This window comes from Candoia aspera, chromosome 6 (genome assembly GCF_035149785.1).
Source record: "Candoia aspera isolate rCanAsp1 chromosome 6, rCanAsp1.hap2, whole genome shotgun sequence".
Taxonomy (NCBI): Eukaryota; Metazoa; Chordata; class Lepidosauria; order Squamata; family Boidae; genus Candoia; species Candoia aspera.
The window spans coordinates 25383168-25397713 of NC_086158.1; the positions used below are offsets into that span (position 1 = coordinate 25383168).

At 37.5% G+C, this 14546-nt stretch overlaps 1 protein-coding gene across 1 annotated transcript in view; it reads right to left on the minus strand.

The window, feature by feature from the left end:
- Window positions 1–14546, minus strand: part of MED12L (mediator complex subunit 12L) — a 200078-nt gene that overhangs the window by 168204 nt on the left and 17328 nt on the right. Inside the window, exons 5-10 of the mRNA XM_063306563.1 lie at window positions 10608–10777; window positions 8046–8156; window positions 6171–6440; window positions 5192–5341; window positions 3135–3234; window positions 1026–1162 (exon numbers count right to left, since the gene is read on the minus strand). Of these exons, the coding sequence (XP_063162633.1) occupies window positions 1026–1162; window positions 3135–3234; window positions 5192–5341; window positions 6171–6440; window positions 8046–8156; window positions 10608–10777 (938 nt within the window). The remainder of the gene's footprint in view (window positions 1–1025; window positions 1163–3134; window positions 3235–5191; window positions 5342–6170; window positions 6441–8045; window positions 8157–10607; window positions 10778–14546) is intronic.

Genomic DNA, 14546 nt, shown 5'->3' on the forward strand with positions numbered 1-14546 from the left:
TGTCATAATTAGAGACAGAAGAAAAATGCTACAGCTGTTGGATAAGATTAAGGCTCTCACAGAGATCATGGAAAACATGAGGTTTTTCAGCTTACAACACTCTCATTCCCCACCCCAAAAACAACAGCTTTTTGACTATGTATTCTGGAACAGTTTCTCAAAACTTTCTAAAAATGTTATTTCCTCTGCAGCTGAGAAGATTTGGCAACATGTCCAGTTGCAGCCACAGGAGCCAACATCAGCACATACCCAATTATAGCATTTGTTCTGTCAGCTGCAAGCTAAAGGCATTAAATGAATACATAGATTTTTAGGAAGGTCCAAAAATCAATTAAGTTAAAATACAATTTGGTATGACAGACAAAAGCCAGTAAATACAGAAGAACAGCAGTTTGGGAGAACATAGAAGAAAAACCAAATATTTCCTATTTGCTTTAGCATATGAGAATGGTGTAATACTATAGGTTGCGGAGGGAGGATCAGCAAGCAATGAGCTCGTGTGGCCTTCAACTTGGTCTTACATGCAATTCTGCCAAGATTGATGGAAAAGTACATGAGAAAACAACTGAGATTTCTAGGTACCACAAGAAATCTATAATGCCTGATTATTTACTTGGTTAGATGTCAGAGTTGTTGATATACAGTAAATGTTTGATTTCAGCAATGAATCAGCATCACAAAGTTTATTCTGTATGCTAAGAGAATGGGAAAGAGCAGCTGGAATCAAAGCACTTCTGGAAAAGTGTAAACCCACTTTTATTGTGTTTTAATATGCACAACTGCTCATTTGACATTTCAGAACACAATTATCAGATCAAAAATCATTCCAGCAAGCTGGAATCATAGCACATGACAAAAATGAAGTGGCACAACACTGAGAAGCTGCCTCAGACCTTAACTGATACCTTGAAAACTACCATATGTCCATAGAGTCACAATTTGAAAACCAGACTTGGAGCAAATATATTGGAGAAGAACATAATGACTAAACACTGGGAGAAAATGAATAGGGGTAATGCAGATACCTCCTGGTTATCCTTATTATGGTTTCCCCAGAAAATCTTGTTATAAAGGCTTTCCATTGAGTTGCTAGAATCTGAACGATCAAAGCAGTGTCTATCCAAAACCTCCAAAGTGTGCAAAACACGGCTGATAGTAACCCCTGGATGAAAGAAAAACGGAAAAGAAAAAAATTACGGTATGTTCAGATTGTGACATCAAAATTATTACGATTTGTTGGAAGAAAACTGGCACACACTAGGGGTTTCAGATTTTAATACTTAAAGAGGAATTTGAACTGACTTTACAACTTTGATTAGAGCATTCCTCTTTTCCAAAGCTTTATTTCTGGTTCCTGCTGCTTGAGTCCTAACTTTTAAAAAATCTATCATTTTTAAAATGGTAGATTACTTCTTTGACTAGAAAGCTTTCCTGATCATATCTGTGCATTGTTTTATGGATTTCCACAACAACAACAAAACTTCTAAGTTGTGTTTTCTTCCTTTCATCACCAACCTTTCTTTCTATGCCTGTCCTAAAAGTTCCCTATCTCTTCATTAACTGCTACAGAGATGACAAGCCTTTTGAAATGTATGGAAAACTATAAAGCTAGTGTTATTGAAGATGTTAAACTTATTAGGAACTTAACTGAATCTATAAACTAAGCTTTTTCAACCAGTGCCCACCAATTTCTTGGGCTACAGTTCCTATAACTATGGAGTCCATGGCGCCCTCTGAGCCTTGTTGTTTTCTTGCAGACATTTCATTGCCAGACTAAGCAACATCTTCAGTGTAAAAAGGGAGTGGAGTTTGCTCTCTGTTTATACACAGTGGCTTGCCCTGCTTGTGTTGTTGGGGGTGTTGTTCTCTCCCTGGGAGTTCCTTGATTAACCTGTTGTTTGCTGTTGGTTGATTGACTGAGTTAATAGTTCCTTGATTAAGGTATAATGTATTGTTCGATTGTTCATCTGGTGTTATTCCTAGTGTTAATCTTTGCATATCTGGGTGTTGATTGCTGGCAAGGAGGTGTTCTGGTCTTTTGGCTTTTCTACTGTCTCTTTTGAATGGTATGTAAATGTGCCTGTTGATGGCTACTTTGTCTGAGTTCCAAGCTTTCAGGACATTTTTAGATTTGGCTTGGTCTAGGATGCTCACAGTCGGGGCCGCAACTGGGGGGGGGCAACTGGGGCATGTGCTGGGGCACCAAAATGAGTGCTGGGGGGTGCCAAAGTGGGCGCAGAATCCATGTTTGCCCCAGGTGACAAAGACCCTAGTTGCGGCCCTGCTCAGAGTTTCCCAGTTGAAAGTATGCTTGAGTCTGTCCATGTGTTGTGAGATTAAGGAGTTTTCATCTTGACTTCTGACTGCTAGTTGGTGTTTGTGGATGTGCTCTGCTAGTCTTCTGCCTGTCTGTCCTACTCAGTGGCACTTACAGTCCTTACACTGCAGGTTGTAGATGACTCCTGTTTTTTCTTCTTGGGCTACTGGGTCTTTTCTAACCAGATCCAAGCTCAGACACAAGGTTGGTGAGAAGCAGCCACCTCTTGAAAAGCACCATGCAAATTGGCATTATTGTCTGCCTGTTGGCAAAGTCTTGCCAAATAATGGGGAAAAATTTATTTGGATGATGATGATAATGATGATGGTGATGATGATGATTTTGTCCAAATGAGTAACACAATCTAATCAACTAGGTGTTGATTCCAATTATTCACATCTACAATTGTTGGAATCAACATCTAGATCATTAATGTCATATTCAGACTTATGGAAATATCACCATGAATAATAATCATAATAACAACAACAGCAGCAGCTATTACTACTATTGCAACTATTGCTTATCTTTAGGTGGAGTTTGTCTCAAACCCATGACATTTCTGAGAAACTTGAAAAATTGGCACAAAACTAGCAACAACTGTTTTTGCAAATACTTCTTCCAGACTAGTTCATCTTCAACACTCAAATGGACAATACCAATATATTTATAATAGGATTTTAATCCAATTCTCAGAAGGAATAAATGGTAAGTAAAATGCAGTTATCACTTAGTTTTAAAGGTCAATGAATTTCACTGAAAGGTCAATACAGGTCAATAAAGCCTTATGGCTTTTGGAATCCATTTTGGTCTCTACCTGCAGTTGATTCTTGGCACTTGTCAAATGACCACCGTACTTCCACAGCACAGCCCCTCTGTTTTATCTGCTGTTCTACTTCATAAATCTTTGCACGAACCTGTAAAGAAATGTTCCTAGTTAGTTGCTGGAAAAAGCAGATCTAAAATCTCTGTCAGATTTCTCTGCAGCTAGAAGCAACAATTACATAATACATAACTGCATAATACATAATGTGTTTGGAAGCTACACATCTGTAAAATAAATGAATAAGGTATAAACAAGCCATAGGAAACAGGAAAGCAACATACTCCTCATTTATTCCTCTAACTTACAACAGCAATGCCTTTTTGTCTGAAAAACCTTAACATTCATCTTCCTGAAAGTTCAAATCAAATTTGTTAGCATTTGAAAGATAAGACACTACTTTATCATTACTCCTCTGCTGTAAAGCAACAAGGGAAAGCCACTTTCAACAGTTCAGGGAAAGAATGTTCGCCCAATATTCTGCTCAAACATATGGACATATTATTTATGTAGGCAGAGCAGGGCTAATCATCCCAATATGCCATAGAACTGTTGAATGTTTTTAATCAGCTTTTTAATCTTTTTAAAATATGCAATATTGGGGAAACACACACACACACACAGCATTGTGCAATTATTTAAATATTGTTGAACAGAGAACATAAAGTAAAAATCAAAATCAAAACACAGTGACTTGAATAGTTGCATATTTTTTCAAACATTTTAATATGAATATCATTGATTACATTTATATCCTGACTATTCTCTAGGAGTTAAAGGAGTTGTATATGACATCTAGTCATTTAACCTCATAATAGCCATCTTGTGAGGTAGGCTAAGAGAGTGACTAATCCAAAGATGCCCTATAAGCTCTAAATGTTTATCTCACTGCAACTAACTATTAATGTAGGAGCTAGTGTACAAGTAATAAATGTGTTGAACTTAGAGCAGGTGACCCAAGTTTAAATCCTCAGTCAGACAAGAAGCTTCCTGGGTGACTTTGGCTCAGTCACTCCCTCAGCCGAACTTACCTCAATCAATTCATGTTGTGGAGATAAAATTAGGGGAGACACCCATGTAAGTCACTTACATTGGCTAATTGGCATGCCTTCTTCATAATCTGCTGCAAAACTATGTTAATAATTCTTTTAAAGCTTTTTTTTCTATTTGAAAAAGAATAAATTAAATGTTAAACTTGTGTAAAAAAAGCTAAAATGGTGCCAACGGAAAAAAATCCCAAATAACTGGCAAAGTAGAGATGAATGGCATCTGGCTTATCATTCAATTTTTCACTCTAGTTAAAAACTAGTAAAACAACAGTTTGATGATGATGATGATGATGATGATGATGACGATGACGACGACGACGACAATGACAATGACATGGAGCTACTTCATTAAAATTGAATGAGCAAAGTATTTCATAGTAAGTTCTTGTTTGGAAACAGCTTTGGGATATCTTGAGTTTAGGCTACTGCCTTAACTGACTACATGGAGGTTGATGTCTTCAAAGATTTTGACATTCACTTTAATGAGGTATACAACTGCACTGGTATTAAAGATGCTTCCCGTCCCTTATAAATGGTGCAGCTTATGTGCAGTATTTATTGTTTTACTTAAATTTATATAACTTTTGTCAATATTAGAAAAGGCAATGAACTTCTATGGAACCATATGACCAATCAGAGCCATTCCATTGCATTTGAGATTCAGGATGTATACACAACATTGGTGAAATGGTATCTTCACAGCCAAGAGAGTTAAACATGTTTATATGACCTATTCTTTTATATGAACATTCCAACGTACTCAGAAAGCTCATTTCCATTATTCCATTATTCTGCTCTTTTTCTACATTTCCACATTCCCATGTGGAAGCGTACTGCCCCTTCCTGTATAAATATATGGATCCTTCCAATGAAAAAACAGGGAAAGATGACATGCTTGGAGATACAGCCACTGGCTATATAAATTCAATCATTTAAAAGACACAGTTATTTAGTTTTGCAGCAAAATGGATCCTCACATTTTGAAACAGAAGTAAAATCTACCTGCTGATTGAATACAGAATTTCCTCCTGGCATTGGTAAACTAGATGGAGCAACCTGAAGTAAATCCAAAGGTGAGCCAGGATTTATGTTTTTACTTTCATTTGTAGAATAATTCCACACCAAGGCACTTGGGCAACAGAGAGTTATAGTCTGAAATAGGAAATAGAGGAATTGAAATTACGTAATCAGATTACTCAATTTTATAGAAAGCACTAAACAAACTCTTGGTAAAACTTATTTGGTTTTATTTTTTTAAAAGTAAATACAATTTTATCAAAATATCCTTGTATCTCTTTCATTATATTATTAAGAAATAGATTGGTTTAACACCAATGCAATTCAAGAAAGAACATGTATTTCATAGTACAGTTCAAAATGCAAAAGCTTAAAAGCTAAATTAAAGCTAAATTAAAGCTTAATTAAAAATTAAACATTTGCTCTTCTGAATAAAACAGTGAAATGGAAGCAAACTATTGGAATGGATTAAAAACTAACAGAATAAAAATAAAACCATTTGTTTCCCCCCCCACCCCGAAAAAAAAAAACACCCAGACCTTCTGCTTGTTTTCGCAGACCACTTTTACTGGAGATTTTGCTGGAGTAAATGAACAACAAACAAAACCAGATGCTTGTAACCATTATCTTCAGACTACATTAGAAAAAGACACCATGAATGGGCATAATCTTAAAGCTTTTACCCTAATTTTATAGCTATGTGATTGTTCTATACATTCAGAAAAGAATGGCCTTTCTAGAAAATATCCTAGAAAGTAAGGCATATTCACCCAAGTGCTCCTCAGGAAGAACACTATTTCAATTCCAATCTCTTCCTGATTAAATTTCAATCTTATCTGAGCTATTTTAAATGCATATGCAAGTGCCACCCAACACACACACACACCCCTACAATGCGTACTTATTAAACAGTGAAATAGCCAATAAATGTTATTTCAGAAGCTCACCTCTGCCACGCACTTACCTGTAGCATACAGCTCAGGCCATACACAAGAGGACGGTGTTGTGGGCAGGAAAGGAAATCTGAGCAGGCAAGCTGTGCAGGACTGACTACAGTACCAGTAGTAGAAGAGCTGGGAGCTGCCAGAGGAGGATTATTTGGTCCAATAATAATATGAGGTGAATGGGCAGCTATGAGGTTAGTATTGTCACTTATCAATAAAGAAACACATCTGGCACAGAAATAAGCAAGTCGACGCGACAGGTAGGCTGACTGAACAAACTCTTCAGAAAACTGAAAGATATTTTTTAAAAAAATCATCACCAGAGTGTTCATTTTAAATATACAGTATACTGTAATTCTGATGAATCTATCAAAACGGCATGGAATCAGGTTACCCGAGGGACAATCTCATCCCCTTCAAGATTGACCCGTCCCACCCGGTCATGCAGAGAGGGCATGCTATGAACCCCGCCGGTAAGGGAATTCCACCTGGCAGGGTCCAGGAGGTGGACCTTCTCTGCAGTGGCACCCACCCTCTGGAACATTCTGCCCCTGGAGGTAAGACAGGCCCCTTTGCTCCTGGCCTTCTGGAAGAACTAGAAAACGTGGTTCTGCCACCTTGCTTGGGGTGGGAGGGGCACCAGTTCTTCTTGGGGGTAGCTAGTACCATAGATCTCTCCCCAACAAATAAGATCTTCACCACTTGGATTTTATACCTATTTTATCTTATTTATTGTTTTATTGTATTGTAATTTATATGTTTTTAATTTTGATTTTATTGTAAACCGCCCAGAGTCCCCTTTTTGGGAGAGATGGGCGGTGATAGAAATTTGAAAAATAAATAATAAATAAATAAATAAAATCCCCACCCAGTTGCTGCTACATTCTTTGGCATCCACAAACATCCAAAGCCAGGTCCTAAGTCCTTCCAAGGACTTCCTGTCCCTCAGACTAGGAAACCTTTTGGTGTGTCAAGTCTGCCAGATATTTTTTTCCAATGATCACTTTCCAAACCCATCTCTCCTAGATCAGAGTTGGCAGCCAGGATCCACAGGACCTCCAGCACCTTTTATGTGACTTCCTAGCACCAATCCTGTCCCAGACCATCCTGACCATGGGTAGGCTCTGTGTTGTCCATTTTCTCTGGTTTGGGGAAAATAAGATCTGGTGTGTGCTAAGGGGTAAATGGGGAAAAAGCAAGATACTGCCGAAATCAGTAGTGCAGTAAATAAACAAAAATTATAGTGTGTGAACTCTAAAATAGACTTAAAATGTTTAGTAGTATAGAATCAGGATTCAAATGTTTTCAGTCACTCTGTGATTTTCTGCACAGAAATATATAAGTAATTTTTTAAATAGCCCAAATCTCATGAGATTTTTGAAATCTCATGCAAAAACTCTCATAAGATTTCAGCATTCTTGCCTGGAATCTCACAAGTTCTGTTGATGATGCGGCTTTGGGATCATTGCTAGCTTTCTGTCAGGTCTCTGGTAGCTATGTGAATTGAAAGCGAGCTTTTGCAAGCATGAATCAGAGTTATCTTTACCTATACTTATTAAAGTGAAAGTAGTACTGATACAATTCCAGAAACTGAACTACCTTCAGTCTAGAATCAACATATCTCCACGTACATTAGGAGTTTGAGACTCTGAGTCTTTCTTTCACAACCTTACAGTTATTAACTACAGATAGGAGGCAGATGTTTTATCTGATAAACTGAAAGTTGGCAGCTATAGGTTGCTTATATAAGTTATTTGATTTCTTATCTGTCTGACAACGAACCTTACACTCCAACTATAAAAAAGATAAACATAGTTTAACTAGAATACTGAATTCTGAAGACATCACCTGTTCGAGTATTTTGGGACTGTGGCAAATTATATTATCCTCTGTACCTGCAGCATTAGCGGTAGGAGCAGTTTTAAAAGTTCATCATCAGCTGGTCTTATTTTTTCCAAGACATCCAGGATCCATGTTAAATATTCGTGTCTTTCAAGCATTCCTTCCTTAATGAATTTTAGAAATATATGTAAAGAAATTCCCAAATCCAACGGAAAATAAATATATCACTGTTTCATTGCTCAAGATGCCAGTTAAAAATAAATGTTCAGAAGACTGACATTGAAACCTTTTGAACATTTTTGATACATTACAAAACAATTTTAAAATTTAAAATAGGTTAAAAGTTGCATGCCAGTAACCTAAACATCTGAAATGACTGTACAGAATCACCACCACCACCACTCAGTATCAATTGAATTCTTCCTGTTCTTGCTTATGTAGCCAAAACCTCACCATTCACAAACAAGAATCAGCAGAGCAAGCCAGCAGATTTACTTCAGTGAAATGCAATGTTCAGAGACTGGAATTAAGCAAAACAACACCCAACTGGGTGCGAGAATGAATGAAACTGAGTGGTTGAACAAGGAAGAACATAGAAAAGGCAGAGGTTTTTATTTATTTTTTTAAGATGAGCAGAATGCTCTTGTAGTCTGATTTTTCATTTCTTTCTTACACTGAAAAATTATTTTAAATACTTCTGGGGATAAGTGTAGCTAACTATGGAGTGGGCATACTAAAGGGGCAAGGAATGTGTTTTCCCATCTTCTGATGGGAAGCAGGAAAAAATGTAGGGAGAAGGAATGAACTAAATATTTGAAATTCTGAACAGAAGCCTTCTGCTATGATTTGTTGTGAAGACCCACCAGTTGCATTATATATAAACTGTTCTCTCCTTGGCAAAGACTGTGCATGTATTCAAAATACAGTAAATATATGCTAAACAAGTTCTCTACTTCTTTCTCTGGGGAAGAATGGAAAGGAAGACATTCTTGGATAAATCTACAAAGGTACATCTTTCTCCAAGTCTACAAGGTCTATTTTTTCTGCAACTAGTTTTTGTTTGCTATTTCATTAAAGATGTGCAGTCTCAGCATTGACAGACATCAAATTTTGTTTCCTTTTAATCTACTGATTTCAGTAGGGCACATTTCACAAGAGCAAAGTAAAAAGCATTGGTATTATTCCCTGAACTTCTGGTTTCAGGCTGCAACTGCAAATTGAGAGCACTAAAATTCGCATAGCCATAAAAGTAACCTTACAAAAAATTCAAAGAATGAGGAAAAAGAAACAATTATCCTCCCTGAAGTAGATAAGAATTACTAGGATCAGATGCTTGGCGCTCTCATATACTTCCCTCTAATGCACTTTTTCTGATGTATTTAATATCATTAAGTACCAGTTAACAGCATTTAAATATACAGGTAGTCCTCACTTAACAGCCCCAATTAGGACCAGAATTTCTGTCACTAAGTGATGCGGTCCTTGGGTGAAATATCACATGGCCACACCGCTTAGTGACAGCAGTTTTGATAGTTTGGTAGTAGCAGTTGCAGTTGTATGGCCAGGACCGCACCACTATTAGGCAAGGACCTCACGCTTCTCCTGCCCTGCCACACTTGCCTTCACTTCAACTCCTCCCACCTGCCTCTCTCTCCCCCATCTCTGCCCTCACCCTGCACCCCCCTGCCCCTGCCACCCCCAGCTGACCTTCACCATTTTCTTCCTCCCACTGCTGCGGTGTGCCCAGCCTGGCTCTTCGCAAGTCAGCAAGGGGCTGTGGAGTGCAGGACAGAGTGCAGGGTGGTGGGGCTGCAGGGGTAGCGGAGGGCAGGATAGCCAAAAGGGCAGAGATGGGGGGAGATAAGCAGATAGAGGAAGTTGAAGCACACTCTGAGATCAGTCAGTCAATAATATTTATTTGGTCAATGACCAGCGAAACACAGTCTGAGGTTGTAACTGCAGGTGGGCTGCCAAGCACCCAAATTTTGATTATGTGACTGCGGGAGTGCTGCAACAGCCGTAACTTCGAGGACCAGTTGTAAATACTGTTTGTGCAGTGCCATCATAACTTTGAACAGTCACTGAACAAACAGTCGTTAAGTGAGGACCTGTAATTCAAGATGAAAGCAGTAAATTCACAAACTGTTTCTTTGCCATCATTTCTTCTGAATCAGCTAATAAGTTTGCATCAAATATGTTTAACCTGTACCTTTTTCACTATAACCTGATATTCCTTAAAACTGCACACATAAAGATAAGCACACATAAAGATAAATGATTTATTATCAGGGACAGTGATTCTGATAGATGCATGAAACAATGACCAAAACATAAAGTGAATTGCAAATCTGTAATATTGTTGCTGTTGTTGTAATTTATTACATTGTTGTTGCATTAACTTAAGTTCTACATTTCTTCAGCCTGCATATTTCAAAGGGTAACAACAAAGGGGCTATCTAGCTGGAAATAAGACTTGCTTTAATTACTAACTATTTGGCATATCTAATACAGACTGACACTAAACAAATTATGAACAAGGAGACTGAAAACAAACTAGTATCACATTATACTGCTTTGCAAAACTTCATCCTGGCTTGTTACAAAAAAAAGGTTACCTGGAACATATAAAATGCCAATTTTTCATTATATTCCCACTGCTTCAGGGCTTGTTCCACCTCACGAGGTACAACTACCGAGTTTTTGCCTTGGCTTGTAGTCATGTGATAAAATTCTGCAATCTTTACCAACTGTTCTCTTAGGTACCTGGTAGAGATTTGAGTCCATTCTATAGAGATACAAATTAAGTAAGCGTTGAGATTTTTTTTTCTTCAATGTAAAACTGAGCCAGAAAATTCAACACAATTTGTTTTATAATCAACTGAACTGTCACCATAATCTTAAAAATAGTGAGCAGAGGGAGATCTACAAGAATCCAGTTTGAATGACTTTTAGCATGATAGTCTCTTTATTGCAATGCTTTCGAAGTATGCAAGCTAGGAGTTTGCTAAAGGAAGGTCTATTCTGCAAATGTCTTGTTTTCATGGATCACGTTCATGTTTTTTGAGCAAGGAGAAATGAATTACAGTTTTATATGAAGCAGGTTTGAGAATTCATGTGAGAATAAAATTTGCTCTTCAAGCATTTCCATGTAGTATCCAGTCATCAACTGAAAATAATTTGTATCACCTTGGGATATTAAATCCAAGATTGATTATAGGCTTCAGGTAAACAGACTCTTAATGTAAAATATGCAACTACCTTTGAAATTAATATTAATTCTTCTCTCACTCTGGAGGAGACCTCATCTGATTCTGACACAAACCATAGAGACTTCAGAGCAGGATTATCTTTTGCAGCATTTAAAGAGTTGAATCCTAGGAGAGACTCTAAGCCATCACAAGGGCAGATACCTCAAAATCTATGGCCGAAAGGTGAGAAACTGTTCAGCTGCAAGGGTCGTGTATCCATGTCCCTTGCACACAGATCTGCTTGGGAATCAGTCTCTGCTCCTGAGCACAGATTAGGCCTGGATGATGGAGCTTTATGGCAGAAGCATACAATGCTGAAACAAATTCCATTCAGCAACCCTGCTCCTGGAACTCCTTACTTACAATCCGTCAGACCAGTGTTTCTCAACCTTGGCAACTTTAAGATGTGTGGACTCCAACTCCCAGAATTCCCCAGTCAGCAAGGGGAATTCAATTCTGGGAGTTCTGCTTGTTAGATTGCTGAACTGTGACACCGGCTGCCTTCTGAATTTGTTTCATTAGAAACTGACCTCTGGATTATCTTGGGTTTCTGTTGCTATTCACTTTCTACCATCTTATAGCTGCTACCTGTGCTGCAAAACTCCAGATAGCCATTTGATGGTAGCAGAAGGATACAGATCAGTGCCATTCAGTGGCTTTCCTGATATTTGCAATCCAGATCTGTTAACCCTTCCTATCATGATGATGTTAAGGCAAACCGATTCGTCTTTCGATTTAAGTTATGGGATTTTGAGAACAATTCAGTCTACCTTAACAGGACACCGAGACAACTTTGAGCAGTTTATTTTTTGAAGATTCTATTTCACTGTTAACACTGTGCATTTTAATTGCTTAAAACCAGGTGGTATGATGATCAGGTGACAAGAGATGTGGAGAAATCCCTCTTGCTATCCAAGACAACATCATCCACTCTCAGTAATAGCTATTATCCAACAAAATAACTTTAATCCTCCTCCTCCCCCTCATCTGCATTTTTATTTTTCAAATCAGCTTCCACCTACACATTATGCACTATAAGAGCAGAATGCTGTTGAGGAATGCTGAATCTTTTCCAAACTATAGCTTTTCTCCCCAGACACACTTTAAATAGGAGATACTCCTTTCACCTAATACATGACAGAGACAGACTCACATTTAAATACATAAATACACAGTTTTGATTTTATTTCATAGAGTTCAAACTTAGATGTTATTAACTAAAAGATATGGTGGCTGAGCTGAAGATTTCCATAGTGGCAAATGCTTCAGAAATTACCTTTACAAAGTTCATTTTTCAGCTTTTGGCACAGCTTTTATTAGCTGAGGGCCACACATCTGAGTGGTATATTTAGAGGGACATACTCCCCAAAACAATGTGTAGAGCCAGAACAAATCCCAAAGTTTGCTTCATTTCCATAATTTAATTAAAATTAAATATGTTTAAGGTATTTGTCTCTGGTCGTATAGTTATTAAGTTCCTTCTTCTGTCACATGAAAAGTTACAATTTGGAATCAACTTTTAGAGCTCCTTGGCTACCTGCAAGATTTTGGGAAATGTTGATTGTGTCATGGTGCCTAAATTGCTTCCAGTTCTTACAAGCCAAAAATTAACTTCGTTTTCCAGCCTATATTTTCCCACAAGTTTTACACTACCATTTCTTTAGAGGAACAATGATATCATAGTTTCTCTATTCTTGCAAGAGATATTATAGAAATAAACTAAGAGAATCATTTCAACATTTATTATTCCAGTAGATATTTCAGATTGGGGTCCTCCATCACTATCAAAGATTTATGCAGTATTAATGTTGCAGAGAGAACATGCCAAAGGGAAAAATATTCAAATCAAACTGTCTGACATATCATCTTTACAACAACACTCTACTGCCTACTGACCACTGAGTAAGGCTTTCTATTTTCATAATCCATGCCTCTGGGATGCTCACTGAGAACAACATATTACAAAATAGATATGAAACAGTCCTAGATGTAAAATGATGCCTCTGGGCTTTCAAGAAAAGAAATTAGTCTTATTACTTCTATAGATCAGTCAATAATGTATCTCTGAAACTTAATGCAACAGCCATTAAGTTTAACAAAACTAGAATTTATTTCATTTGCTATATCAACAAACATGCCACAGTACATTGTATGCTGGCATTTTACTTAATAGTATAAGTACTACAAGACCCTCTGGTTTAGTTAACAAAACCTATGGCATCTTTTCAGCCTAGTATGATGGATGTCATAACATTACATGCAAAAAGGAACACTATGGCTTGTTCAACAACCCATGGTTTAAACATCTTGCTTAGTGTAAATGCAGCTTCTGCCCTTATTGCATTAGCAAAGCTATCCATTTGGACGTTCACTAGAAACAGTAGTCCACTTTGGAAGGAATACTTTATACTACTCTTCTCCAGATGTTTTGGGAGCTATAGTTCAACACATCTGGAAAACACAAGGTTGAGAAGTCTACTTTACATATAACAGCTCATATTTTGCAAGTCAATTACATTTGCTTGGAGGTACCAATAGATAAGTATGAAGACAAAGATCTATGATATAGAAGCAATTGAAGAGAATATTTGTAGCTCAGAGTTGAACTGTGGAGTCCTTGGTGCTCTCTGAGCCTTGTTATTTTCTTGCAGACGTTTCATTGCCAGACTAGGACCAAGGAGAGACCACCAGCACAAGCAGAGCAAACCTCACTCCCTTTTCACACTGAAGATGTTGCCTAGTCTGGCAATGAAACGTCTGCAAGAAAACAACAAGGCCCAGAGAGCACCAAGGACTCCATAAAAGCAATTGGAATGAATTATTGAGTGCAGCAGGTTTAATTAGGCATACTGAACATGCCACATACCAGTGAAGTAAGGAAAGCTCCGTTCACACCCATGATTGTTATGAAACTCAACCAAGCATATCTTATTGAGTGAATGCACAAATAGAATAGCTTACATCTGCAAGAGTGAATTCCTTTGTGAAAAAGTGAGGGTATAAACATCTTTAAACTAACAGCAACAACCAGAATATTTGTTTAAAAGCCAAATGCAGTGTGACTTATTTCTTCTTTGTGATCTTCTGGATTATACATCTTTTATTTTAAGCTCTCTAAATTACCCTTTAAAATGAAAAGTGCTTTACATAAGAAGTTAAAGGCAAATTTGGAATCTTTCACTGCAAGGTTTGCTCTCAGGGTTAGAAGGGAGAAAGCCAATTCTTTTTGTAGTATAGTTGACTACATGTGGTTAATATTCCACTCAATTTCACTATCTCAACAAGTACCCTCTCAATTAATGATGT